Source organism: Vicugna pacos, chromosome 27, assembly GCF_048564905.1.
Source record: "Vicugna pacos chromosome 27, VicPac4, whole genome shotgun sequence".
Lineage (NCBI taxonomy): Eukaryota > Metazoa > Chordata > Mammalia > Artiodactyla > Camelidae > Vicugna > Vicugna pacos.
The window spans coordinates 24,179,903-24,204,192 of NC_133013.1; the positions used below are offsets into that span (position 1 = coordinate 24,179,903).

The 24,290-nt window shown below is 59.6% G+C and overlaps 1 protein-coding gene across 4 annotated transcripts in view; it reads left to right on the forward strand.

Moving 5' to 3' along the window:
• PSTPIP1 (proline-serine-threonine phosphatase interacting protein 1) overlaps positions 1-21,632 on the forward strand; it is a 36,412-nt gene extending 14,780 nt beyond the window's left edge. For 3 of the 4 annotated variants that reach the window (XM_006208768.3, XM_072950941.1, XM_031691716.2), the window contains exons 2-15: positions 2,286-2,386; positions 2,717-2,791; positions 10,877-10,911; positions 11,177-11,283; positions 13,561-13,623; positions 14,251-14,349; positions 15,263-15,308; positions 16,395-16,474; positions 16,962-17,060; positions 17,886-17,982; positions 18,482-18,572; positions 20,095-20,150; positions 20,359-20,492; positions 21,333-21,632. In XM_006208768.3, the coding sequence (XP_006208830.1) occupies positions 2,286-2,386; positions 2,717-2,791; positions 10,877-10,911; positions 11,177-11,283; positions 13,561-13,623; positions 14,251-14,349; positions 15,263-15,308; positions 16,395-16,474; positions 16,962-17,060; positions 17,886-17,982; positions 18,482-18,572; positions 20,095-20,150; positions 20,359-20,492; positions 21,333-21,464 (1,215 nt within the window). In that variant the 3' untranslated portion in view covers positions 21,465-21,632. The remainder of the gene's footprint in view (positions 1-2,285; positions 2,387-2,716; positions 2,792-10,876; positions 10,912-11,176; positions 11,284-13,560; positions 13,624-14,250; positions 14,350-15,262; positions 15,309-16,394; positions 16,475-16,961; positions 17,061-17,885; positions 17,983-18,481; positions 18,573-20,094; positions 20,151-20,358; positions 20,493-21,332) is intronic. The other variant, XM_015243142.3, reaches the window with a different exon arrangement.
• Positions 21,633-24,290: the final 2,658 nt, after the last annotated feature.

Consider the following 24,290-nt stretch of genomic DNA (forward strand, 5'->3'; position numbering starts at 1 on the left):
GCAGAGGGTCTGAGGCAGGGGTGGGCTCCGGTCAGCATTTCCCTGCAGCTGTTCCCCGCACCAGGGGAGGCATTGTGGAGTAAGAGCAGGTGCCCTGTAAGTCCTCATCCTTGTCCTGCCTCTACTTGTGGGACCTCAGGCAGGTCCGTCCCTTCCCTGGGCCTCCGTTTCCCCAGGGATGGAGGAGCACAGGACAGGATGCTTCCCCGTTCTGGTGGTCTAGGGGATTCGTCCCTGAATGCTGGTGTCCAGCTCAGAGTGACCCACTCAGTGGGAGAGAGCTGGAGGCTGAGGCTCCAGATTCATTTTCCTCCCTGGCTGCTGCCGGCTTCTGTCCTGGGGGCCCGGAGGGAGGGCAGAGCTGACGGGCAGGAAGCCATGGTCTGCTGGCTGGTTAATAGGCAAGTGGCCCACAAAAGCCACAGAAATGGAAGCTTGGCCCAGGCACACCCGCCTGGACCCTGGGTGGACAGGCCTGCAAGGGTTGGGGAGTTGCATCCTCCTGCTGGGGCCCTGAGTAGCCAGCCCAGGCCCAAGCCTGTTTGTTACCCTGTGGGCGGCTAAGCCTGAGTCTCAGGAGCTTCTAGAAGTGCTTATAGGGGAGAGGATGAGCTTGGGGTCATAAGTATCCGACAGGCCTGAAGAGGCCACTCTTCTTATTTTGCTGAGGGTGTGCTGAGCCTGGCATGCGACCATCTGAGGCAATTTGTGGTATCCCTGCCCTTCTCTACCACACCTGGTTCTCCTTAGACCTTGAAGAACAACATCTTCTCTTCCGAGAACCGGGTTCAAATGCCTCTTCCTGCAGGAAGCTCTCCTTAATTTAGACTCCTCCTCTGCCTCTCCCCGCCCACCCACAACACAGTATTTGCGGGGAGGCGTGGGGCAGGGAAAGGAGCGTCACCCGCTCCTGACTAAGGCGGGTTAGACCTGCCTCCTCCGAGTGCGTGTGGCCTTGGGAACGCCCCGCTGATTCTCTACGCTCTGAGGTAGGGCTATGATGTGTCAGGGAAGCGAGAGGTCCTTTCCCTACTCTCTGAGGCTTTTGGCACTTTGTGGGGATGGAAAAGAAGACAGACTAGGCGCTGAATCTTGGAGCTTAACCCAATTTGCAGTTGCCTGGCCAAGCACCCGGCTGGGGTGGGGTCCTTCCTCAAGAATGGATGTGGGAACCAGGCTGGGACACAGGAGCCCCAGTTCTCAGCACCACGTTTCACCCCCTCTCAGGCTCCATCACCCACCCCTGGCAGTCAGCCTCATGTGCAGTGCCTGGGGAGAGCTGGGGGTGCTGCATGGCCCCAGGACCCACTCTCTAGACTGGGGACGTCCTAGGAGACCCTCTGTCCCCTCATGGTCCTTAAGTCCTACCTCCCTCCCCCAACTTCCTGCACCACCAGCTCAGAATCCACTCTAGGGGTGAGAGAGGAGAAGGGTATGTCCTGGACACAGGGCAGGCTGAGCACGTGCTGGGCGGCAGAGAGGCAGCTGTGTCCTGGAGAATTCTCCACAGTGCCCCCTCCCCACTGTCCTGGCTAAGAGCTGGACCTAGGGTGTGCTGGGTGTCCTAGGGGTGCTAGGTGTGTCCCAGGTGTGTGTTAAGGTGTGCCCTGGTCCTGACTGAAGTCACCCGCGATGCCCACCTCACCAGGGGGGAGCAGGTGATCATTTGAGCCCCCGCGGTGAGCCCGGGGTAGCAGCTGGCAGACAGCTGGTGGTCAGGAAACAATTGCTGCCATCACCGCAGAGGCTGTAGAGTGAAGAGGTGAGAGGCGCGGACCCCAGCCAGACGGCCTGGGTTCAACACCAGGCCTGCCACTTTCAAACTGAATCAGCCTGGGCACACTTTCACCCGTCAGTGCCTCAGTTTGCTCGCGTGGACACCAGAGATAACATGGTTATTGGGGTGAAGGAGTGGGCGGCACCAGGTGCCCCACAAGGCTGTCCTCATGGGGCCTCGGTGGGGGCCGCTCCCAGGGCGTCTTAGGTGAGGGTTCCCGTGTCCTGGGCTGTGAGCTCTGACGCCCTGTGGGGCCCACCGCCACACCTGGTGCCTCCACCGATGGGGGGCCTACTGTGTGCTTGTGTGAAGCCAGGTCCTAAGTCCCAAGAGCTTGTTCTTGAATGAGGGAGATGGAGGCAGACGGGGAGGCCAGGTCTCGGAGGCTGGAGGGGGACTTTCCCTGGAGGCGGTGAGAGGGGTTCTGGCCAGGCTGCACGCAGTGCTCCTCAACCCACGTAGCTCTCTGTCCTGCGGTCCTCACATGCCCCTCTGCCCTGTGTTCCAGTGCAGGGACTTCACCGCCCACACGGGCTACGAGGTGCTGCTGCAGCGGCTGCTGGACGGCAGGAAGATGTGCAAGGATGTGGAGGAGCTGCTGAGGCAGAGGTGAGCGCGGGAGGGCCAGGCGGGAGGGAGGCAGCCTCCACCCAGCTCCTCGGAAGTGGCTGAGCCCCGATCCCAGCCGAGCTGCGGCGGGGTACCCTGCTCTAACAGGTCAGGTGTGTAACTCTTGCGTCCTTCCCAACCTGGGCCTCCCCCAGATGGACAAATAACCTGAAGTCCCCCCAGATGTGCCTGTACTTGGCCGTCATTGATTTAGAGGAAGGACTGGCGGCTTAACTTTCTCAAGGAGGTCCCCAGAGGTGGAGCGAGTGAGCTCGTGGGAGGCAGAGGTGGAGGAGACGCAGCCCACGGATGTCACTGATGTTGTTGCAGGGCGCAGGCGGAGGAGCGGTACGGGAAGGAGCTGGTGCAGATCGCCCGGAAGGCAGGTGGCCAGACGGAGATCAAGTAAGAGGCTCCCTCCTGCTTTGCCGGGTGTGGGTTGGACCGGAAGGGCCAGCGAGGGTCTGGTGGCTCCCAGGGCAGGTGCCTGGAGGGCAGCTCTCGTGGCTTTCAGGCATTCTGGGTGAGGTCAGGTTCTGTGTGTGGGAGAAAAGGCAGAATCTGAGTGCCAAGGCCCCGGGCAGGGGACGAAGGCCATCTGTCCTCGGCACCTGTAGCACAGCCCGCCTCCACCTGGGGGGCCTCCATCCAAGTCCTGAGAGGCAGGTGACAGCCTCCCACCGGCCCCCCAAGCCCCCTGCAGTGTGGGCTCAGCTGGGCTTCAAGGAGGGAGGTGTGGCCAGAGGCAGGGCCGTCAGCTCCTCACCCGTTAGCTGTGTGACCTTGGTTGGGGGGAGGTCACTGACACTCTCTGTGCCTCCGTTTCCTCATCAGTGAACAGGATAATAGCGCACCCTTCCTCGGAGGCTAATGCAAGTCCAGAGCTCGGCTCAGGACAGGAGGTGGTGAGGGCAGTTGCCACCATGAAACAGCTGGGCTTCTCTGGCCCTGGGGCCTGGGCCTCCGTGCACAGGCTGTGACGAGAGGGTGCAGATGGGGAAGGAGTGATGATCTGAGGGCAGTTAAGGAGAACTTTCTAACAGTGGAGTGGAGGGGCTGCTTGGAAGGTGCAGACCCTCCCCACACTGGGTGAGGACTGAGCCAGGCTGAGGGGCAGAGCACTGGGCTCCAAGTCCTGGAAGGGCTTTAATAAGCCCTTCTCCTACCCGGGAGCACCGAGACCTGACCCCAGCCTGCGGCTGCCACAGCAGCCCATGGCCCTTGCTCCTGCTCCCCCGGAGGTCGGGCAGGTGAGTGTCTGGCTCTGCCCACGGAAAAGCGCCCCAAGCTTGTCAGTTCCAAAGCTGGGAACTGGGTCCACTCATCTGAGTGTCCGAATATACAGCACTCTCTAAGTCTTCTAAAGACACAGGGGGCCCTGGCTGGTTCCTGCTTCTGTCCTGGACCTTGAGAAAACTTGGGGAGGGCTAGAGCAAGATTGAAAAGTGGCGTGAGAGCCAGGGGAGGTGAATGCTCAGTGCCCAGGGGTCCTGCATTGGACCAGAAAGTGTGACTGCAGCTCTAGGAGTAAGAATGCATGCGCTCTAGTCCTTGCCTGGCCTTTGTGAGCTGTGTGACTGTGGGCAAGTCACTGAACTTCTCTGACTTGGTTTTCATCTGTCCACACCAGTGGGCTGCTGTGCAGTTAAATAGGGCAGGGCAGAGGCTGGGTCCAGGGGTGAGCTCAGGACATGGTAAGGAATAAGATGCAGGTCTGGGGGGACCATCTTCGTCTTCCTGCGTAGGGCGTGATATCATGGGAGTATGATCTGGGAGGGGTCCCTGCCCGCCTCCTGGCCTCCCAGGCCTGCTGAAAAGGGAGAACTTTCCTGGGAAGAGAGGAGACCTCCCGGAGGGAAATGGAGAGGGCGCTCCAGGCAGGGCTGTGGCGGAGGCCAGGCTGGAGGCAGGCTATGTGAGGCACACTCAGGGGGCTGTGAGTCATGGGGACTTCCAGCAGGGAGGGAGAGGCCACTGAGGATGAGGATAAAATGAGAGTGGAGCCAGGTGGGCAGTGGGAAGGGCGGTGAGCATATGGTATCTTGACCATTTTTAGAACTATGAAGCGGCCAGGGCGAGTCTCTGGGCAGCCCTGACTCCCTGTGTGGTTATAGGAGGCCCGGAGAGGCAGAGTGTGCCCTGCCCTGTATGCTGTGTGACTGGGGGTGGGCTCTTCCCCTCTCTGGGTCCTAGGTCCTAGGCTATGAAAGGGCACAGTCAAACCCAAGAGTTGCTTTGGACAGTCAGAACGTCAAGCAGGGTGCGCCGAGCCACAGTGATGGTCCATAAATAGCCGGGGTCTTTACGATCATGCAGGCCCCTCCGTAAGTCAGGTAGATTGGGGTCACCCTGCTGAGTTTGAGGCTGAGGAGCCTGACTGGCCAGCCTAGACTATTTCTTTTGAGGCCCCGGCCCCTCCCTGGCCCAGAGAGCTGGAATCCCTGGAGGGGCAGCCTCCATCCTACCTGGAAAGAGCTGGAGCCTAGGCTGGGAGTGCCAGGCCCCCAGGCTCAGCCTAACCAGCAGCAGGACAGGCAGGAACAAAACCCCTGGGGGCCCCGCCACCCAGCCACGCAGGCTCCAGGATAGGCCAGAGTGGCGCGTGCGCACCAGCACTGCCCCAAGTTTCCCATCGAGCAGAGGCGGACAGAGCAGCAGGTCAGAGCGGGGTAGGCTGGGGAGGGTACCTCCTGGGAGAGGTGGAGAGGAAGGGGAGGCGCCTTCCTGCCAGGCGCCTGGCAAAGGCTGGAGCTGGGAACGCTCAGGGCACACTCAGAGCCAGTGAAGGACAGGTAGGAGTCAAACAGTACCAGCTCCCTGGCTGCCTTCCCAAGGCCGTACCCCTAACTCAGTGGGCGGTACACAGTAGATGCTTAATAAGTACCTCTGTTGACCCACGTGACTTGTACTGAGCTTGATGAGACTGTCAGCCGTGGGCCAAGCATCCATCATCCATCCGAGCCTACACTGTGCCATGCCCTAGGCCGAGGCGAGGGGAGTCTACATTTTTGAAATAAGGTAAGATAGAGGCCCCACTGTCCAGAAGCCAGGGTCTCGCACACTGAGGGCAACTTCACTCTTGTCCCCAGACCTTTGCGTTAGAACCTCCCTTCAGGGCCCTCTCATGGTCTGCCTCCTCCAGGAAGCTCTCCCAGACACTCCAGCCTTGCCTGCCTGTCAGGGTCTCGGCCTAGACCAGGTTGCCCCCTCCCACACCAGCCTGGAGGGCTCCTTGTGGGTACAGTGAGTGGCAGCCGTGACAAGATGGGTCGCTTGCTTGTCGCCATGGAGCCTTGGATGTGTTCAGGGCAGGCACGTGGCAAAGCTAGCCTGGCTGTTCTGCATGGGGGTTGGCAGCTCATCCTCTGGGGCCCATCTGCTGGTTGCGGGGAGCGCCCCCCGTCCCATGGGCTGCTCATTAGCAGCCTCTGGGAGGGTTGGCAGAGGGCGGGGGGGGTGGTGCACAGGCTGGATGGGGCGAACGAGGAGGACAAAAGCTAAGGGGTTAAGTGACCCCGGAAACAGCCTGGTGAGAGCTGAGAGGGCAGAGCAGGCCTCCCCACCCCCGCTGCCTGGAGATGCAGCATTTTTGTCCCTCCCTGACCTCAGACAGGCCAGAAGGCCAGAGACTCAGCCACATACGGTGAGAGGTTACTCCCACCTTCAAGTGATTTTTTAGCGGTCTCCTCCTCCACATGTTAACTCAGCAACCATCCTCTGGGTGCTGGCAGCGGAGAACACGCAGGTAAGACCTGGTCGCCAGCTCCAGGGATCCCCACAAGCCCTTTCAATGCATTTTAAAGACACTATGTGGGTGCAGGGGCTTACTGATACCACCTAAACCACACATCCAGCCTCACAGAAAGCTCACCTTGACTCTTCCTTCCCACCTCTGGGCCTTTGCTCTGGCTGTCGCCCCTGTTTCTCCCCTGTAAGGCCTGGCAGAAGTCCCACCTCCCTCAGACAGCTGTCACCTCCCCGTCTGATTCATCCTGCCCCAGGTAGGGCGCTGAGGGCCGTGGGCTCCGGAAGCTGCCTGGGGGTGTGTGCAGGAACTGAGGGGGAATCGAGGCAGCAGGGCTGGGCCAGCTTCCTGCGAACATCTCTGTGGTCACCGCCAGCGAGGGCAGCCCCCAGGAGGGCAAGGTTTTGAATCATCACACCTTCCCACCCGTTTCACTCCTGCTTGTCTCAGCCGAAAACGCTGTGTTTTCCTGTCCGAAGAGATTTTGGTTTCATGATCTCTCCTCCTCTGAGCTCAGAGAGTAAAGATATCCCTGAGGATGCTGTGGGGAGAGAGAAGGGCCTGTTCCCATCAGGGCTTCCCGGAGGCCAGCATACTCCAGGCCCAGCCTACAGCACAGGGAGGTGAGAGGAGCCATCTCCTGTGAGCAGGAGCCTTTTGGCCAGCAGGTGGGCTGGCGGGAGGTGGGGATGCCACCACAGAGACAGGGAAGTGACGCATGTCACAGGCTGGGGATGCAGTACAGGAGATGTTCACACTGGAAATTCAGACTGAGACAGAGTTCCAGGCTGAGAGTCAAGTCGAAAAGGGCAACAGGATGAGTTACACATGAGGATGCTGGTGACTGACAACCGAGGGCAGAGGCCTGCATGGGGTCCCCATCCTTGACATGTGATGGAGACACAGTAGAGGAGAGCTCCGGGAAACCTTGGTGACAGTTTCCCTGAGTGGCAACGGGGAGGAACCCAGGAATGATAGAAAAGCTAAGAGAAATCATCTTTTCTGAATTTCGTGGGGCAGAGAAAGATTTCAGATGGTCCCCAAATGCCCCACAGGATCAGAGTTTAAGGCCATTTCCTGGGAAGAGTTTGTCAACCCACAATGGGCTCCCTCTGGTCCCAGGAAAAGTTGAGGTCTCCCCACAATACAGCTGGGGCTGTCTCCTTGAAAGTCTGGCTGAGAGAGAGAGGTGATGTCCTGGGCCCTGCTTTGTGAGTGGAACTATGATGGCCTGAAGGAGCAGAAAGGTCTGCTGCCCAGAGGTGAGTGGGTGGGGGACCTGGAGCAGTCAGAGCCTGCAGTCCTGCTCCCCTGTCCCGAGCAGACCGAGCACCCTCATCCTTGCAGCCCCCAAGGAACAGCAAGCTCATGGGTGCAAACAGGAGCCTGAAGTGAGCATAGACTCTGTCACCATCAGGACTGTCCCAGTGCAGTGCTGTAAACTCAGGCAGGGGCTCCCAGCATCCAAGGTGTGTAGCGGTAGGGATAGCAGCGAGGAAGGACCAGCTGCCCCAGGAGGCTGTGATTCCTTACAGCCACCTTGGGCCTGGGAGGAAGGGCCTGAGTCCCTGGGCCCAGGAGGGTGGAGAAAGGCCTTGGTATTTAGGAGTGCTGAGTTTGTTGTTCTGGGCTGTGAGCCTGCAGACAATGTGGAGGAGAACCAGGCATTGCCCCTGTTCAATGGGCTCACAGTTCAGTCGGGTAACAGACACTCAATGTATCAACCCAAGATGACAACAGGACAAGTGCTCAGAAGGGACAGAAGAGGAAGCCAGGCCAGATGCTGCACATAGGGAATTAGCATGTTCAAAGGCCTTGAGGTAAAAAGGAACATGGCATATAGCAGGAACTGGTGGGTGGCCAAGTGACTGGGGCAGAGAACAGGGCTAACAGGTGGTAAGTGAAGCTGGAGGGATGGAGATGGTGGGCCAGGGGCCAGGGTGGTGGCAGTGAGAGGTGGACGGGTAGGTGATTTGGGAGGTGGAAGGGAAGGTAATGCAGGGGGAGGCGGGTGGAGCCGAGGGCAGCTCCCAGGTTTCTGGTGTGCATAACCAGGAGCCCTGGTGTTGCGTTTGCTGAGAAGGGAGACCTGCAGAAGGAGCAGGTTTCTGGGGGCACTGAGTCCATCTCAGACACTGAGTCTGAGGTGTCTGTGAGATGCGAGAGACCAAAGGAGGTGAGGGGCAGGCAGTGAGTGTGCAGGCCACGAGCTCTGCGGGGTCTGGGTGGGATGTGGTCGTGTTGTGGGTGAGGGATGGTGGGGAAAAGGGGCCATGCTGGGCCTGGAGAAGCCCTAACCATGAAGGGGGAGACCAAGGCAGGAGAGTGTGTAGGGAAGGAGAGGGATTGGAGGCGTAACCACTGGCAAGGCGTCACCTGTCGGAAAGTCCTGACCTCTCCCCTCCTCGACCAGGGCATGTCAGGTCACCATGGCCACCACCCCTCTCCTTCCTCTGGTGAGAAGCAGAGTCCCACCTGGTTCCTCCTCTCACCAGTTGTGTGACCATGGTCAGTTTCTTAACCTCTCCGACCCTTGTTTTTCTCATCTGTAAAATGGGGATAATGATGGTGCCCTCCCTGCCTGGAAGAGCTGTGAGGATTAAGTAATTTAAGCTCAGGCTGGAACCTCCATCAGCAGCACCTGGAGGCAAGTTAAAACAGTGGGCCAGGCCCCACCCCCGAGCTTCTGCTTCAGGAGACTGGGGTGGAGCCTGAGAATTTGCGTTTCTAACAAAGGCCCAGGTGATGCTGATGCTGCTGGCCTGCTCTTCCTCCATGGCCATGGCTTCAGGTTCCCCAGCTGTCCCACGGGAGGAGGGAGCCCTCTGTGAAGCCTCTCTCTCAAGGACCGCGGGAGTTGCAGGTGGGTGGGCCGGGCTGTCTCGCTGGGTGTCATGCAGCCATATGGCCACCAGGGGGCGGGCGTGCCGCTCTGCAGAGAGACTGGATGAGAGCCGAGAGCCGGCTGGGCGCCCCAACCTCGCCCCACTCCAGGACGGCCTAAGGATGCCGCCAGTGACAGGCTGCCTCTCCACTGCCTCTGTCTGACTCCAGCAAGGCTGGCCATGCTCTGGCCTCAGTTTCCATATCTGCCTCGATTGACTGTGCCCCCCCAACCACCCAGGATGCCTGAGGAGCCACAGTGTATTTTAAGGGGCTTGGTTAAGGGGCTACAAACACCTTCAAGGGGACCCCCTACCTGAAGGTGAATTCTGATAAGAGGAGGTACCCAGTAAGCTCTTAGGTGGGACACTTTGGAGGTACAGCTCAGGTCAGATTCAGGAGCTGGGGGCACCCCCTAGACTGGTGGGGGCATGCAGACGTGGGCCCAGAGGAGGCAGCAACTTTATAAAGCACCTGCTTTGTACCAGGTCCTAATGAAAGTGCCTTATACGTATAAATTCATTTACTCCTCCCAACCACTCCATTTGCACTATTATTAACCTCATTTTGCAGAAGGGGGAACCGAGACAAAGAGAGGCTGGGTAACTTGCCCAAGGTCACATAGAGAGTGAGTGCCACAGCTTGGACTGAACCCAGGCTGTCTGGCTCCAGGGTCTGCTTCTAAAGCAGGTGGGAGTCCAGAGCAGGAAGACCCTGCCCAGGTCCTGCTGGTTTCCTGGGCTGAGATCCAAGTCACCTCCCGCCTCTGCGGGAGCAGAGAGCTTACCCCTCTGGGAGGCCCCTGCCTTGAAGAGCTGATGGGCTGGGAGAGGCCCTTTCCCCATCAGTGCTGTTCTGACCCAGAGACCGCCGTGCCTCGTGGTACCCCTCACCTGTCTGCAGTAGGCGGGACGGGGTCCCGGGGGGCTCCGACATCTTTGCTCAGGCCTCAGCTCTGTTCGTGGCCTGGGAAGAGCCCCCTCAGCAGGAGCACCAGATAAAATACAGAATGTCCTGTTTAATTTGAATTCCAGATAAACAACAAATATTTTAAACATGTATGTTCCAAATATTACATGGGGCATGCTTGTACTCAAAAAATGTTTGTTGCTTATCTGAAATTCGAACTTAACTGGGTGTCCTGTATTTTACTTGCTCCATCTGGCAACTCTAGCCTCGGGCATCACCCCCTACCCCTGCCCAGTGCCAGCCCCTTCCCGCTCTCCCTGGAGGGGACAGTGCCTGCATCTCTGCTTCAGACTGGCTACCCTGTTGCCTCCTGACTCATCCTGCTGGGTTCTCTCAGGCACCCCAAGTTCAGTGCACCCTGAAGTCAGCTCTCCACCTTCCCTCCTGGGCGCCCTCTCAGAGGTGCCACCTGTCCACCCAGCCACTCAGCCTCACACTGTCCTCCCCTGTATACCTTATGCATCCTGTCCCGAGGCCCCCACATCTCCCCTCCTGCTCCTCTGCCCTGCTCACCACCCTCCGTCCAATTACAGCCCCCATCCAGCTCCCTCCAAAACGTCCTTGGGCTATTTGCCAGGTCCGAACCCGCCCTCTCCTGCTTCAGCTCATCCTAAAGAAGGAAGAAGCCTGTTGGGGAAGGGGCTGTAGGAGGCGGGGAGGGAGGGCCTGCCGCAGTGGGAGGTTTGATAGCTGCATAATTTCCAAAAAGCTTTGCGTCCAGAAATCCCAGCTGGGGCTCTGAGTGGGTGATCGTGGTCTGGCTAGAGGGTCCTTTGGGTCTAGATCTGAGTGAGTGACCTATGGCTCTCCCACCAAAATAAAAGTCCCTCGGCCCAGCCAGGACTTCAGGTTCCGCTGTGCCGTCCTGCTGACCCTGGCCTTTCTCTTTGCAGCTCCCTGAGGGCCTCCTTTGACTCCCTGAAGCAGCGTAAGTCCCACCTGTCCTGCATTACAGGCTGCAGGGTGACAGGACCTTCCGGGAACACCAGACCCCCGCAGACGGAGATGGATGGATTCTGGCTGGGAGTGGGGCGCTCAGGCTGTGCACAGGGCTGCGAGGCTGGTGGAGGACTTGGGGCTGACGGAGACGAGCTGGGGTTGGGGCTGGGCTGGCCCAGGCAGGGGCGAGCGTGTGAGTAGCTGGGGCCCATCAGGTCTGACACGGGGGACTGATGACCTTACTCTGCCCGCAGAAATGGAGAACGTGGGCAGCTCCCACATCCAGCTGGCCCTGGCCCTGCGGGAGGAGCTGCGGAGCCTGGAGGAGTTCCGTGAGAGGCAGAAGGAGCAGAGGAAGAAGGTGAGGCGAGTGCTGGGGTGGGGGGAGTGGGAGGTGGTCCTTGTTACCACGTGTGCGTGTCTGAGTGCAGGCTGGGCGTCCCCGCTAGAGTGCAGGCGCTGGCTGGGGTCTACGGTGAGGCCGGTCCGCCCCCGGGCTCCCCCCGCTTTCTGTTCTGAGCGGTAGTTGTGAAAACCAGGCTGGGGGGTGATGGTAATTTGGAGGAGAGGAGGGTGTGGACAGAGGCCAGGCCCCAGGAGCCAGGGCCCAACTCTCAGGCCTGAGAGTCCCCCTGGGGTCTTCCCCCCGAGCAGGCTCATATCAGGAAGAGGGAAAGACGGTCTTTTTGACCATTCGGTTACAAAAAGCTGGGATTTCTGGACGACAAAGCCACAGCAGGCTGTAGAGGGCCTGTGACAGCTCAGAGGAGGCCACTGAAGCTAGGGAGCCACCAGACTGGCCGAGCAGAAACCCAAGGAGCACGACTGTGGGAGAAGGGACCCTGCAGGGCTGCCTGAGGCTGAGGGAGGCAGCCTGCAGGAGTCCGGGCTGTTAGGCCCACCTTCACATCCAAAGGAACTTTCCATCCATCTGTCGAATGGTTGCCCCTAGATAGGGGGGCCTGCATGGACAGGAAGTGAGGTCCTCATCACGGGAGGTGTGGAAGCAGAGGCTGGAGGCTGCTTGTTAGGGAAGATGCAGGAGTTGTAGGGAAGGGGGGTTGGGGGACCTCTGTGTCCCAGGGCCCCCTCCCAAGCCTGAGGCTCTCTGATTGGCTGCGCATGTGGCCTCTGGGAAGACAGGTGGGGATACACGCTCAGCCTGCCAGATCCTGAGTGATGAGGGTGGTGCCTTGGACAGGGTGGGAGAGGCCAGTGCATAGAAATGCTTCTTGCTCCCAGAGGAAGGATCATCATAAACTGTTCAAAGAACTGAAAATGGAAAACTCCACACAGCTGAGTAGCGAAGAGGACGGCGACAGGTCACGGCCGGAGCCAGGCCGGGACTGGGTGTGCTGGCCGAGTGGCTTTCCCTCCCTGCGCCTCAGTTCCCCTCTTGCAGGCTGCGACACTTATGTCCACCTCCCAAGCTCTGGGGACAGCCCAGAACCAGGCCCCCCTTCATAGGCAGGTTGCTGGCCGGCCTAACGGCTCTGACCACAGAAGTGTCGTGTGGCCGTAGCCCCTGTCTGCCCGTCCGGCCAGCCGGGGTCTCTGGCTTTTCAGATTCTAAATTAGGGTTCCTGAGCAGACAGCTGTTACCCCCGAGCCAGCCCCAGAAGTTAGCCCAGCCTTGAGGCGCTGGAGCCAGTGGCCTCTCTGGGCTGGGACTGGCCTGCAGAGCATCCGCTGCAGCACTGAGGCCCGGAGGGGGCTATTTTGAGCCTTCCTGTGGCCAGCAGGGCTGTGATGTCTGCAGAAGCTGTTTTGGACAGAGTGACACCTTCTGCAGAGTGGCCAGGGTGCCTGCAAGTGGAGGAGAGCTGTGATGTAGTGTGGGGGGAGCTTGCCTGGGTGTGTGCACACAGGAGAATGTGGGTACATGCGTGCATGCCTCAATGTTTTGGGTGTGGCCGGGTGAGTTCCTGAGGTCTCCCTGCTGGCACGGGCCCACTGAGGCCCCAGGCACCAGCCTGCTCCAGCCGCAACACGAGGGGCATTTTATTTCCAATTCTCCTCGTACCTTATAGCCAATCTCTGTCCAGGCCAAGTTCACCCGATCTGAACAAGGAGCCGGGGAGGGGAGGGGAGGGTGCAATGGCCCCGGGTGCCTGTATGTGTGGCCATGACTCAGTCTGGGGGGTGTGTGCACAGGCCCATGGCTGTGGGGTGGGGGGACATGAGAGAGTGTGTGTGTGTGTACTTGTGAGTGGTGTCTGTGGGTGCTCTGTGAAGGCCTTGTGTGTGCAAGTGTAAGCAGTGGGGCCTGTTAGTGCTTGAGTGTGTGTCATGTGGAGCTCTGCGTGCGTGTACCAGCGTGTGTGCACGGGTGTGACCGCTGTGCGTGGGTACGGAGGCTTATGAGCGGAGGCCCGTGTATGCGTGCAGGCTGGGTGTGCCTGCCAGAGCGCAGGCGCGGGCTGGGGTCTGCAGCGAGGCTGGGCCACACCCCGGGCTCCCCTCACTTTGTGTTCTGAGCGGTAGCTGTGAAAGACGGTGGGACAGGGAGGGAGCTTTGTCATCGCCGCCGTCAGAGCCAGGAGGGGAGGCCGGGCCTCGTCCCAGGGACACCCTGTCCTCTTGGCCTAGAACATCCTGAGGCCACAGCCCCACGCTCAGAGCCTTGTGTCCCCCGCAGTATGAGGCCGCCATGGACCGTGTCCAGAAAAGCAAGCTGTCGCTCTACAAGAAGGCCATGGAGGTGAGTGCGAGAGTCTCAGGCCTGGAGGCGTGGCTGGGCTCAAGGTGTGGATCCCAGGAGCCTTGGGCTGGGCACAGGGGACAGGGCTGGCCGTAGGCCTCCACCCAGCAACAGGAACAGCAGCCTGCTGGGTCTGGGGGGCTGCACTGGGTCCCAGGGCCCCGTACAGACTGACCCAGGCCTTGCCCTCGGGGGGCTCATCCCGACTGATGAGCAGGCGGTCAGTCCCAGACAGCGGTCCGCAGGGCCATCCATGCCATCAGATCGGGACTCTGGGGGCAGAGGGAGAAGGGACCCCTGAGCTGTGTCCCCTAGGACACTTGGTGAGGAGAAAAAGGGCTCCACCAGGGGACCACACGTGCAGAGGCTTGCATCGTGACCACGTGTGGCTTTTGCAGGGCCCTGCTGGTGGTTTGATGAGGCTGGGCTCATGGGTAGGGCTACGCTGTCCCCACTGGGAAGGGGCCTGGCAAAAAGACTCCCTTGTCCATCTCCATTCCGGACCCTGATCCCTGTCCCCGGTGAGGAGGCCCCCACTCCATCCACAGCCCCCAGCAGGGAGAAGGGAGGCTGGGCTCAGGAGCCTCACTCTGGGGCGCCCCAAGTCATGCCCTTCCACACCCCCAGTCCAAGAAGACATACGAGCAGAAGTGCCGGGACGCAGACGATGCCGAGCAGGCCTTCGAGCGCATCAGTGCCAATGGCCAACAGAAACAGGTGGAGAAGGTGTGTGGGGCCACTGAGGCCATGTGGTGTCACAGGGCTGGGGCAGGGCAGGGAGGCAGGGCAGGGGTGCCACAGACACCCCAAGGCAAGGCCTGCATCTGGGACATTCTGGCTGTTCACCTCTCTGAACCTCCATCTCCCCATCTGTGAAATGGGTTTCCTAGAATCTCAGGGCCTGGACAGACAGGGTCAGCTTGACTCCCTTTGCCATCCATCCCCAGGCTGCCCCCAAGGACCCATTCCTCAGAGCAGACCCCTGCAGCCCAGGCCCAGAGCTCACAGACAATGAGAACAGACGCTAACCCTCACACAACCCTTTGAAGAAGGGCTCACTAGGCCCAAGTCACAGAGAGGAAACAGGCCCAGAGATGGTGAGTGACTTGTCCAAGTTCTCAGGGCCAGGAAGCAACAGAGAAAAGACCCAAACCCAGGTTGTCCAGAGGCCAAACTCTTGACTGCTCTGGCCTCTTGGCCAGTTGCGGGGGAGGGTGTCAGAGCTGCCATGGCCCAAGAACACAGTTGCCCGTTGCACAGACTGGAAGGCTGAGGCCCAGAGAGGGCAGGGGCCTGGAGTGAGCTGGTGGCAGCAAGCCCCAGCCAGTGGGTTCAGGAGTTGTCATGGGGCACCAGGCCTGGTCAGTGTCTCCCTCTCGGTCTCAGCATCCTGTTTTCACGTGTATCTGCATGAGATGCAGGTTTGTTTTATTCCTTTTTTATTGGAACCAGCCTGTGGTCGTCTGTGGGGTGAGGCTGGAGTTAATGAGAGAACTTGTCCACAGCTGGCTCCTGAGTGGCCCCCTGGGTGGCCAAGGGAGTCCCTTCGGAGTCACCCAGGGAGGCTGGGAGCCCAAGGGCTGGGCTGGGCTGGGAGGCCCTGGGGGCGGGGCCTCAGGGCTGCTCTCTGTCTCCTCAGAGCCAGAACAAAGCCAAGCAGTGCAAGGACTCGGCCACGGAGGCAGGTAGGCAGCCGGCCCACCCCCTCAGCTGGGGAAAGTGGTGGCCTGGACAGTCCTCCCCCAGCAGCACGCTTCCCTCACCCTGGGGACAGTTACATGCCCCTCACTCTCACTTCCATACTTTTGTGCAAGATAAAAACATTGGTTTTCTCACATTTGCCAAGACTGCTCTTGGTGCTTTGCATATTTTAACTAATCCACGTGACAGTCCTGTGAGGTGGCCACTATTATATCCTCTTTAACAGATGAGGCAGCTAAGGCACAGAGAGGTTAAGTGACTTGCCCAAGGGCACACAGCCAACAAGTGGTGGTAACTGCATTCGAACCCAAGCCATCTGACTCCAGAGCCCAGGACTTTCACAGCCACAATCAAGGGAGACAGCCCCACTCGCCTCCCACCTCTCCCTCCCTCCCATCTGTACATTGACACATGTGTATGCACACAGCCTTCCCTTCTCTGGGCCTGTCTCCTCTATCCTTCATTCGATGCCAGAAGTCCCAACACCCCTCTCTCTGCTGGCACGGCTCCTAGGACAGAGAGCTTTCGGTTACTCCCTTGCACTGGGAAGGCTCTGCCTTCTGCTAACACGGCCTTTTCCAGGACGCAGCAGCTCCCTTGGCTGGGGACAGGTGAGCCCCAGAGAATCTGGGGACAGAGGTCATGGCCCAGCCTGTGGGCTTCCCAGCCCATCAGCTCCCTACACTCCCCTCCACCCCTCCTTCAGTGCCAGCTTCTCTGAGCCTCAGTTTCCCATCTAGAAAGTGAGGGTGGGAGCCAGGGATGGCGAAAGACCCAGACTCTGACCTTGGGCCTCTGAGGCTCAGCTCCGGCCCCGGCCCCAGCCCCAGGCAGCTGGAGCACAGCGGGGAGCTGGGAGTCACCCTGAGAAGAGCAGCACTAGGGTGCGGGGCCCTGACGAGCACTCAGATGCAGCACCCACAGCCAGGGTGGGTCCCTCTAGGGAGGAGGAGGGGTTCCAAGGACTTGCACAGGAGGGCACTCGGGGCAGGGGCACTGCTGGAGCAAAGGAGGGGCCATGGGAGGGCATTCAGGCCACCGGCCTCCCTGAGGACCACCTGTGCTTCCAGAGCGGGTATACAGGCAGAACATTGAGCAGCTGGAGAAGGTGCGGGGCGAGTGGGAGCAGGAGCACCGGGCCACGTGTGAGGTGAGTGACCCCCCCACTTCCCTCAGCTACAATGGGACAGACGCCCACCCCTGCTCCAGCTGCTTCACGGGGGGATGAGGCATCATTGCTTCCTTCATTTTCTCTTCCACTCATACCACCGGCCCTGTGCTGGGTCCCTGCCCCTGGGGAGTTCACTGCCTGGCTCTGTGCTCTGGGCCCCTTTTTGCAGGCAGGCATCCTGCACCCCCACTGGCTTAAGTCCAAACTGAGGCTCAGACAAAACCCATAGCGTCCCTGGGCCCTGCTGACCGACAGGGCCTGGGAGACAGGCCTCAGGATTCGGGGACCAGTGCTCCTCGCACGACACTCCCCAGAAGCTGGTACAAAGGTTGGGGTGGAGACCCTCAGGAAGAATCTTTCCTTTAGACTTGGCTTTCAGCAGAGGGGGTCTGGCTGAGTGGGGCCCGGCCTGGCCCAGCCCGGCCCAGCCCTGCAGCAGAGCCCTCCACTTCTCTTACTCCCCCAGGCCTTCCAGCTGCAAGAGTTTGACCGGCTGACCATCCTCCGCAATGCCCTGTGGGTGCACTGCAACCAGCTCTCCATGCAGTGCGTCAAGGACGACGAGGTGGGGGCTGAGGGCGGGGACGGGCAGGGCGTGGGGAGAGGGCAGCTCCCCAGCAGCAGCTCCCCAGGCCCACCTGAGTCTGGCAGCAGACAGCTTCCTCTGTGGTCCGCGCCCCTGCCCCCCCCCACCCCCCGCTGCCGGCACCTGCTCCCTGTGCGCAGCCCTGCTCCAAGGCCTTGGCTCTGCTAGCAGAGCCACAGAGCACCTGCTCCGTCTGCCAGGGTCAGGAAGGTGGGTGGACACAGGCCCGCAGAGTTTGGGGAGAGGCTGGAGGACCCTGGGTTGTCTGCTCCAGGCCTGGCGCTTACAGGAACCAAGGTCTAGTCCCTCCTCTGTCCCCAGACAGTTCCTGCGTGGGTCCTCCTCAGCAGAGAGGCCCTGCCCTCCGTTGGTGCAGCCCCAGAGCCCCGTGCTGTCTCGAGGCTGCCCCTCTGCCCACAGGCTGTTTTGGAGTTTCCCCCTCAAATGACTGACACCCCCCAGTGGCCTCCTTGTGGCAGAGGAAGGAGTGTGGGCTGTGAACCCTCCCGTAGTGAATCCCAAGCCCAGCGCGCTGAATTCTTGCTTTGTGACCTTGGACAAATCACTCTCCTCCCAAATTTCCTCATCTGTCAAAAGAGGAAGTAGTGTCGCCCTCAGAGGATGGGAGTGAGGTGACTCCTTGCAAAGGAACTTGTGCAGCTGTTCAGGAAACAGGAGAAGCTGCCAGCCAGGCCCTGACCCCTGGGCAGGCCTTGGGTTGTTAGCCCTCAAGGCCTCTGGCCCGGGTTCAGACCCACAGAGGGGAGGCCTGGCCCCTCAGCGTCTGCTCTTTCCCGCTCCCAGCTCTACGAAGAGGTGCGGGTGACTCTGGAAGGCTGCAGCGTGGACGGTGACATTGACGGCTTCATCCAGGCCAAGAGCACAGGCACCGAGCCCCCAGGTGAGGCCAGCCTGGAGGCAGCACAGCCTCTGCGTCCAGGCCCACCTCGCCCTGACGACCCGGCCGGGGTTCTCTGTGCATCAGCTGCCGGGACCAAGCGGGAGAGGCTCACACCTCCCTTCGGGGGAGGGCAGTCAGGGACAGTGTCACACCTCCCCGCTGGGGGATAGGGGTCAGGGGCAGTGCCGGGGCTCTAGCCTGCTGCCTCCTCTGAGACAGAGGATGAGCCGAGCTCAAGAACCCTGGTAACACTGAAGGGGCGGAGGACAGGGGTAGAGGCAGGGAGCCTCCCAGAGCCCCCTTCCCCAGCCTGTTCGGTATCACTAAGGCCCAAGTTTAGAATATTCGGTCTTGGTGGTACCCGCGGTGGGGTCTCTCATGGAAGCACCAGGGTGGGCCAGGGGAAGGTGGGGCCCCAGACTGGGTCTTTGGGTGGGGACAGGATGGGGGTGTCCTGTCTGGCCTCCTACCCTGGGCCTCACGGGCTTGCTGCCCGCAGCTCCGGTGCCCTACCAGAACTACTATGACCGGGAGGTCGCCCCGATGTCCAGCAGCCCTGGCCCGCAGCCATCCTGTGGCATGATAAAGAGGTGAGCGCAGACTGGGGTACTGGGGCTGGGGGAAAAGGGGGCTGCCAGGAAGCAAGGCCCGCCTCTCCTCCTTAACTGGCTCTTTCCTGTGTACTTACTGAGCACCTACTGTGTACATGGTGCTGTTGGGTGCTGGGCACTCTTTGGGGACAAGACAGGCTCACTCTAGCCTCATGACACCCTCAGCCTAAAGGGACAGGGGCATTAAGCAGTCACACCCCACTTATTCACTAGCAACTGCATGCAGACTTTCAGGGTGGCTTGTCCCTTAGGCCCTGCCGCTAGCCTGGCTGGAGCCCTGGACTGACAGGCTGCAGTGGTGACCTCTCCCGCTGGTGAGATCAGGGCAGCCCGTACTCCTGGAGAACGCTCCAGGCTTTCCCAGGGCTCCTCCTCTGGACTGGCTGCAGTGGGTGTCATCTGCAGAAGCCACGTACCTTCTCTAGGTGCAGAGCCTGTGAATGTAGGGGGCAGGCCCAGATCTAAGGATGCTCCTTTTCAGGCCTTAAGTGACGATGATGACAGCCCACATGTCCCCTGTGTGGGTATCTAGGAACATCTGTGGGCTTCCCGTGGTGCCGGTAGCCCACCCCCACTCCAGGTCGCTCTGACCGCCTCTCCCTCCAACCTACTGCGGAGAAGGCCCTGTCTTTGAGAGAGGGGCAAGGGGTGGGGCTCCCAGCCCTCCGAGGACAGCTCATTTCCAAGGCCTCTGGAGCCCCCCTGCAGGAAGTCTCCAGGGAGACAGAGGCTCCTGGGCATCACAGCACACACCCCTGCGAACCCTGAGAACCAGAGGCCCCCAGGAGAGGAGGGCATTCCCACCTGCACTCTTACCGTCTTGGAGGACCCAGACCCCAGCAAGGCAGCCCTGTGTCCCTGGTGAAGCTGAGCCTTCAGCCTTGGCCCGGCTCCCCCCGACCCCCCCCCGGAAGGCCTCCTAAGGCAGGGAAGTAGCATCAGCCTCTACTCATTTAGCCCTTAGCACCACCTGCTGTGGGCACCCTCACCTGTCTCCCTACTACGTACCCCAGTGTCTGCCTCTTGCTTTTTGCTTTCTTCTTTTACTCAACAAATTTGCGTAAATCTGGCTCCAGGCCTGAGCGAGGCACAGGGGAAGGGGTGAATTAGCCCAGCACTGCCTCCTGGAACCCACTTTGCGTGGCCAGGTCACGGGGAAGCTGCAGGGAAGAGGACCGTCCGGGCCAAGATGGGTGAAGGCCCTAGCGGGCCTCGAGTAGGCCAAGCTCCGGGCAGCAGCTCCTTCGCGCTTGGGGGAGGCTGGTGCAGGGGCCTGGGCCCTGGAGAAGAGGTCTCAGGGCCACCAATTAGGCTCTGCAGGGACCCGGCACAAGACGACGGCCACAGTGTGAGGGACTGGAAGAGCGCCGCCGCTGGGGCCCCCCTTGGAGGAGCTCTCATGCTGAGGGGCACCCCGTCAGTCACACCTGTGCCTGGAGCCCCAGGGCTCCCTGCTTCGTCCACCTCCCCGGGACCCACCTGCTTTCCTCCCTGTCCCCAGGTTCTCTGGGCTGCTGCACGGAAGTGCCAAGACCACATCGTCAGCAGCTTCTGCAGGTAAATGGGGGTGCTGTGAGGGCCCCCAAACTGTCACCCTGCAGGGACGAGGAGGATGCCTACCTGGCACAGATGGGTCCTCCAGCAGCAGGGGGATTGGGGTTTGGGGAGAGGCTGAGCCAGGTCTGGGGAAGCTCCACATCGGGGGGGCCTCCAGGGACCACTGTTTTTTCCAAGGGGCGGGCGCCAGGCCTGACCCTGCTCTCAGCCTCCACAGAGAACCTGACCCCCACCCCTGAACGGAACGATGGTGTCTACGCCGCCATCGCTGTGCAGGAGACGCCAGAACCCTCCACCCTGCCAGCCCAGGAGTACAGGGCACTCTATGACTACACGGCCCAGGTGAGGACCCGCCCTCCTGTCCTCCCCGGGAGGGCACTGGTACGCCCAGGCTGTGCTCACACGTAGGCACGTGCATTGTGTGCTGGAGTGGGTGCCCTTAGGACAGCACCCAGCATGTAGGGGAGGCCCGGGCCTGCCTGAGTCTGGTCACACGCATACGTGGTGTGCAGGCAGACCGACAGCTGGGGCTCCCTGAGGAAGTGGTCTGAGGGTCAGGTTCTGCACCCACAGGTGAGGGCCTTGTTCCCACGACCATGAGTGTCCAGGGTTTGACTTTCTGAGGCCCATAAGGGGAGGATGAGTCAAGGAGCCACAGGGCACCGTGCCAAGGTCCCCAGGAAGCCTAGTCTGCTCCCTGCTTTGAGGTGAGGAGCACAGAGCTGGACCCCTAGGTTCCCCAGGACAGAGGCCAAGCATCCCTTCAAGGACAGAGCTGTCCCAGCAGGCCCCTTCAGCCTGATGTGCTTTCATTCTCTTGCCCAGGGCAGGCTTCGGTGACTCCCAAGGCCCAGTCCCTGGCTGGGGAGACAGGCCGGGATGATGACACTGTGCTCATGACAGGGCTAGCAGGGTGGGAGCACGGCAGGCCACCTGCCACAAATGGCTAGGCTGCTGTGTGTCAGGAGCAGGGAGAAGGGAAGGAGCCCCAGGTTGTGGGAGGCCCACAGTGACAAACCAGAGAGATGAAGAGGCTGAGTCCCACAGAGCACCCCACGTCCTGCCTCAGCTGACAGCCCGCCTGGGAGACAAGCTGGCATTTCGTGCCTGGGGTGCGGGAACGGCTGACCAGAACTGTCCCAGCAGGCCCCTTCAGCCTGATGTGCCTTCATTCTCGCCCAGAATTCTGATGAGCTGGACCTCTCTGCGGGGGACATCCTGGAGGTCATCCTAGAAGGGGAAGATGGTTGGTGGACAGTACAACGGAATGGGCAGCGTGGCTTCGTCCCTGGCTCCTACCTGGAGAAGCTCTGAGGAAGGGGCAGTCGTCTCCACCCCAACCTGCCTGTGGGGTCAGCGGTGACCCTACCACTGCCCTGGCCTTGCTGGGGCCCCAAGACAGAGCCTGCCTTCCCAGGAAGGGTGCTGGCTGCTCTCGAGCAGTCTTTGCCACAGGGAATAAAGGAGTGTTTTTTCCTCCTCGCCCTCCGTGTCCAAGTGCTCAATTCAGAGGAAGCAAGGGAGGGGAGAGGTCCAGGAGAGCAGAGCTGCCCCTGAGGCCCCCTGGGTCTGTCCCAGGTCTGCTGGGGATGGAGAGGTGCCGTGCTCCGGGAACTGCCAGGGAGACCACACAAGGAAGCTGAGCGTGTCTGTGACAATAGGACTGGGAGACCAGGCACAGCCTGTCCAACAGAGATGCTGGGGGCTGGCCTGGGAGGCGGCAACCGGGCTGGAGAGCAATTCTGGACGAACGAGGGAAGCAGATCGCTAGGACTTGGTAGTTCACGGGTGAGAAGAGTGGAAGCAAGGAGAGGAGGAGCTGTTTCCCTCCCCGGGGCCGGGGTGGTGGAGGAGGACGAGGGGAGGAGGGGTAGCAGCGGGGACAAGCCTGAGTAAAGGCCCAGAAGAGGCAGGACATACAGGTAGCCAAGAAGAAGGGAAAGAGGAGAAAGTCGGGTGTGAGTGCTTTATTTCCTGAAAATACCTGGTCATCTGGACTGAGCGTTCCATTTGACCGCACAGGTTTTTTCAAAACCCTTTGGCCTAGATATTTATCACCATTTCTGACAGGTGCCGCACTGTCTACTGCCCTGAGGGTGACGGGTAACGGGTGTTAGGTAACAGAGCTTGCGCTCCAGTCGTACAGGAAGCCAGAGAATAGAACTGAAAGCAACTCTTGGGTCACAATTTATACCAGGAAAAAAGGAACCCACGAACAAATCTGATTCACTGCCTCTGCAGCTTTCTCCACTCAGCGTGCACCAGGTCACACCCTCAGCTGCACAGACAGCCGTCCTTCCCGGCAGAGGAGATGCTGCCAAAGAGGAAGTTGGCAAGTGTGTAACGGGGTGTGTAAATCACCACAGACCTCTTCCTGACAGAGGGCTGCTCAAAGACAGACTGGAGCAGAGGCAGTGGCCTCTGAAGTCAGAGCATCAGGGTCTGAACCCACGCTCATCTTCCTTGTGTGGTCTTCGGCAAGACAGTTTCTTTGGACCTCAGTTTCATCATCAGTAGGATGGGTGCAGTCAGCACCTGTTGTCAGTCACTATCCTTGTAAAGTTCAAAATTAAACATAAGTGCTAACTAAAAGCAAGAGATGATCATTTTTAATAAAAAGGCCCCCACCTCTGAATCTTGGGGGTGGCCCAATGTCCTCAGCATGCCCTCTGGAGAGCTGTGCTTACGTCACTAATTCCTTCCCCACGGTGACGAGGAGTCTAGGAGAAGCAGTGCGCTATTTGGCTGAACTGGACGCACGCACCACTCGGGTCTGACATGTAATTCCAGCCGCCCTCCCCCCGGCACTCCCAGGCCTGGCAGCCCCAGCACAGGGTACCTGAGAGGCCTGTCTGGCTGAACCAGGACGTCGGCCTATGTCTCATCCCGGCGTGCGAAGCGGCAGCACGAGCCCAGAACAAGGCCGCTAGCAGCCAGTGGGCACAGGGTCCCCGGGGCCACAGGCTTGTGGCTCTCAAACTGTGCTCAGCAAAGCCCCATCCGGGGCCAAAGTGAGGAGAAGGGGAGCCCCCACCCCATTTCCAGCTCTACTTGCAGACTTCACCCATTGGGTCAACGGTGCTTCTCACCCCTGGCTGCTCAACGGCATCACCCAAGCTTTTTGTTTGTTTGCGTTTTTAACGCTGACACTTTGGTCCCACCTTAGATGAACTGAATCCAACCCTCTGCCAGATGATCTTGAACATAAATATTTCAAACATTCTCCTGGTGATCCTACTATGCAGCCAGGATTGAGAATCTCTCTAATTAATGGGTTCTTCAGCTGAAAAAAAAAAAGTTTTAAAATCATTTTCTCATGGCACCACAGTGCGTATTTCAGACACTGAGTGCTCACTATGCCTGCCAGGAGCGGTACTGGGGATGCAAAGACAGACGAGTCTCTTTTCTATCCTATTGTAATTTCCACATCTATTTTACCTTCAGTGGATAAACGCAAGAGCAGGAACTCTGTGCGAGTCAACTTCCCTCACAACGAGCCGTGTACTCAGCACTGCCCACAAAGGTGTTCAGCAGGTAAACTCAGGATGTTTCTGCCAGGTCCTGCATGCACCCTCAGGGACACTGCAGTAATGAGCCACACAGGATACGTAAATTACTGCCCAGAACCACAAGGATGCTGGATGTAAGATCAGGCACCCAGAGAGTCGGGGCTCCGATGAGCCAACAATAACCAATAACCAATTAGGAAACAATAACCAATTAGGAAACACATCAGCAAGAGTATCCCGTCACAACAGCCACAGGCGTTAAGTTTCAGAGCAAATTTTCCTCAGTAACTTATCTCTGTTAGGATCTGTAAGAAAGACAAAGCAAAAACAACCTATCAAACTAGGCAGATGATAGAAACTGGAAATCCAATAGATACAAATTACTGAAACACCTTTAAAAACATCCTGGTCCTCGCTAAGAGCCAAAGATATACATATTTTCATGTAGTGGGAAGCATGACTGGAAGCAAACAAGGCTGATAATTCCCAAAGTGTCAAAAACAGACCAAGATGGTGGAGCCGGAGGGCGGGGAACTCACCTCCCCCAGTGAACACATCAGAAATACATCCACACGTGGAACAATTCCCACTGAAAACAAACCTGCAGACAGACTCCTGCACAACCAGGGCT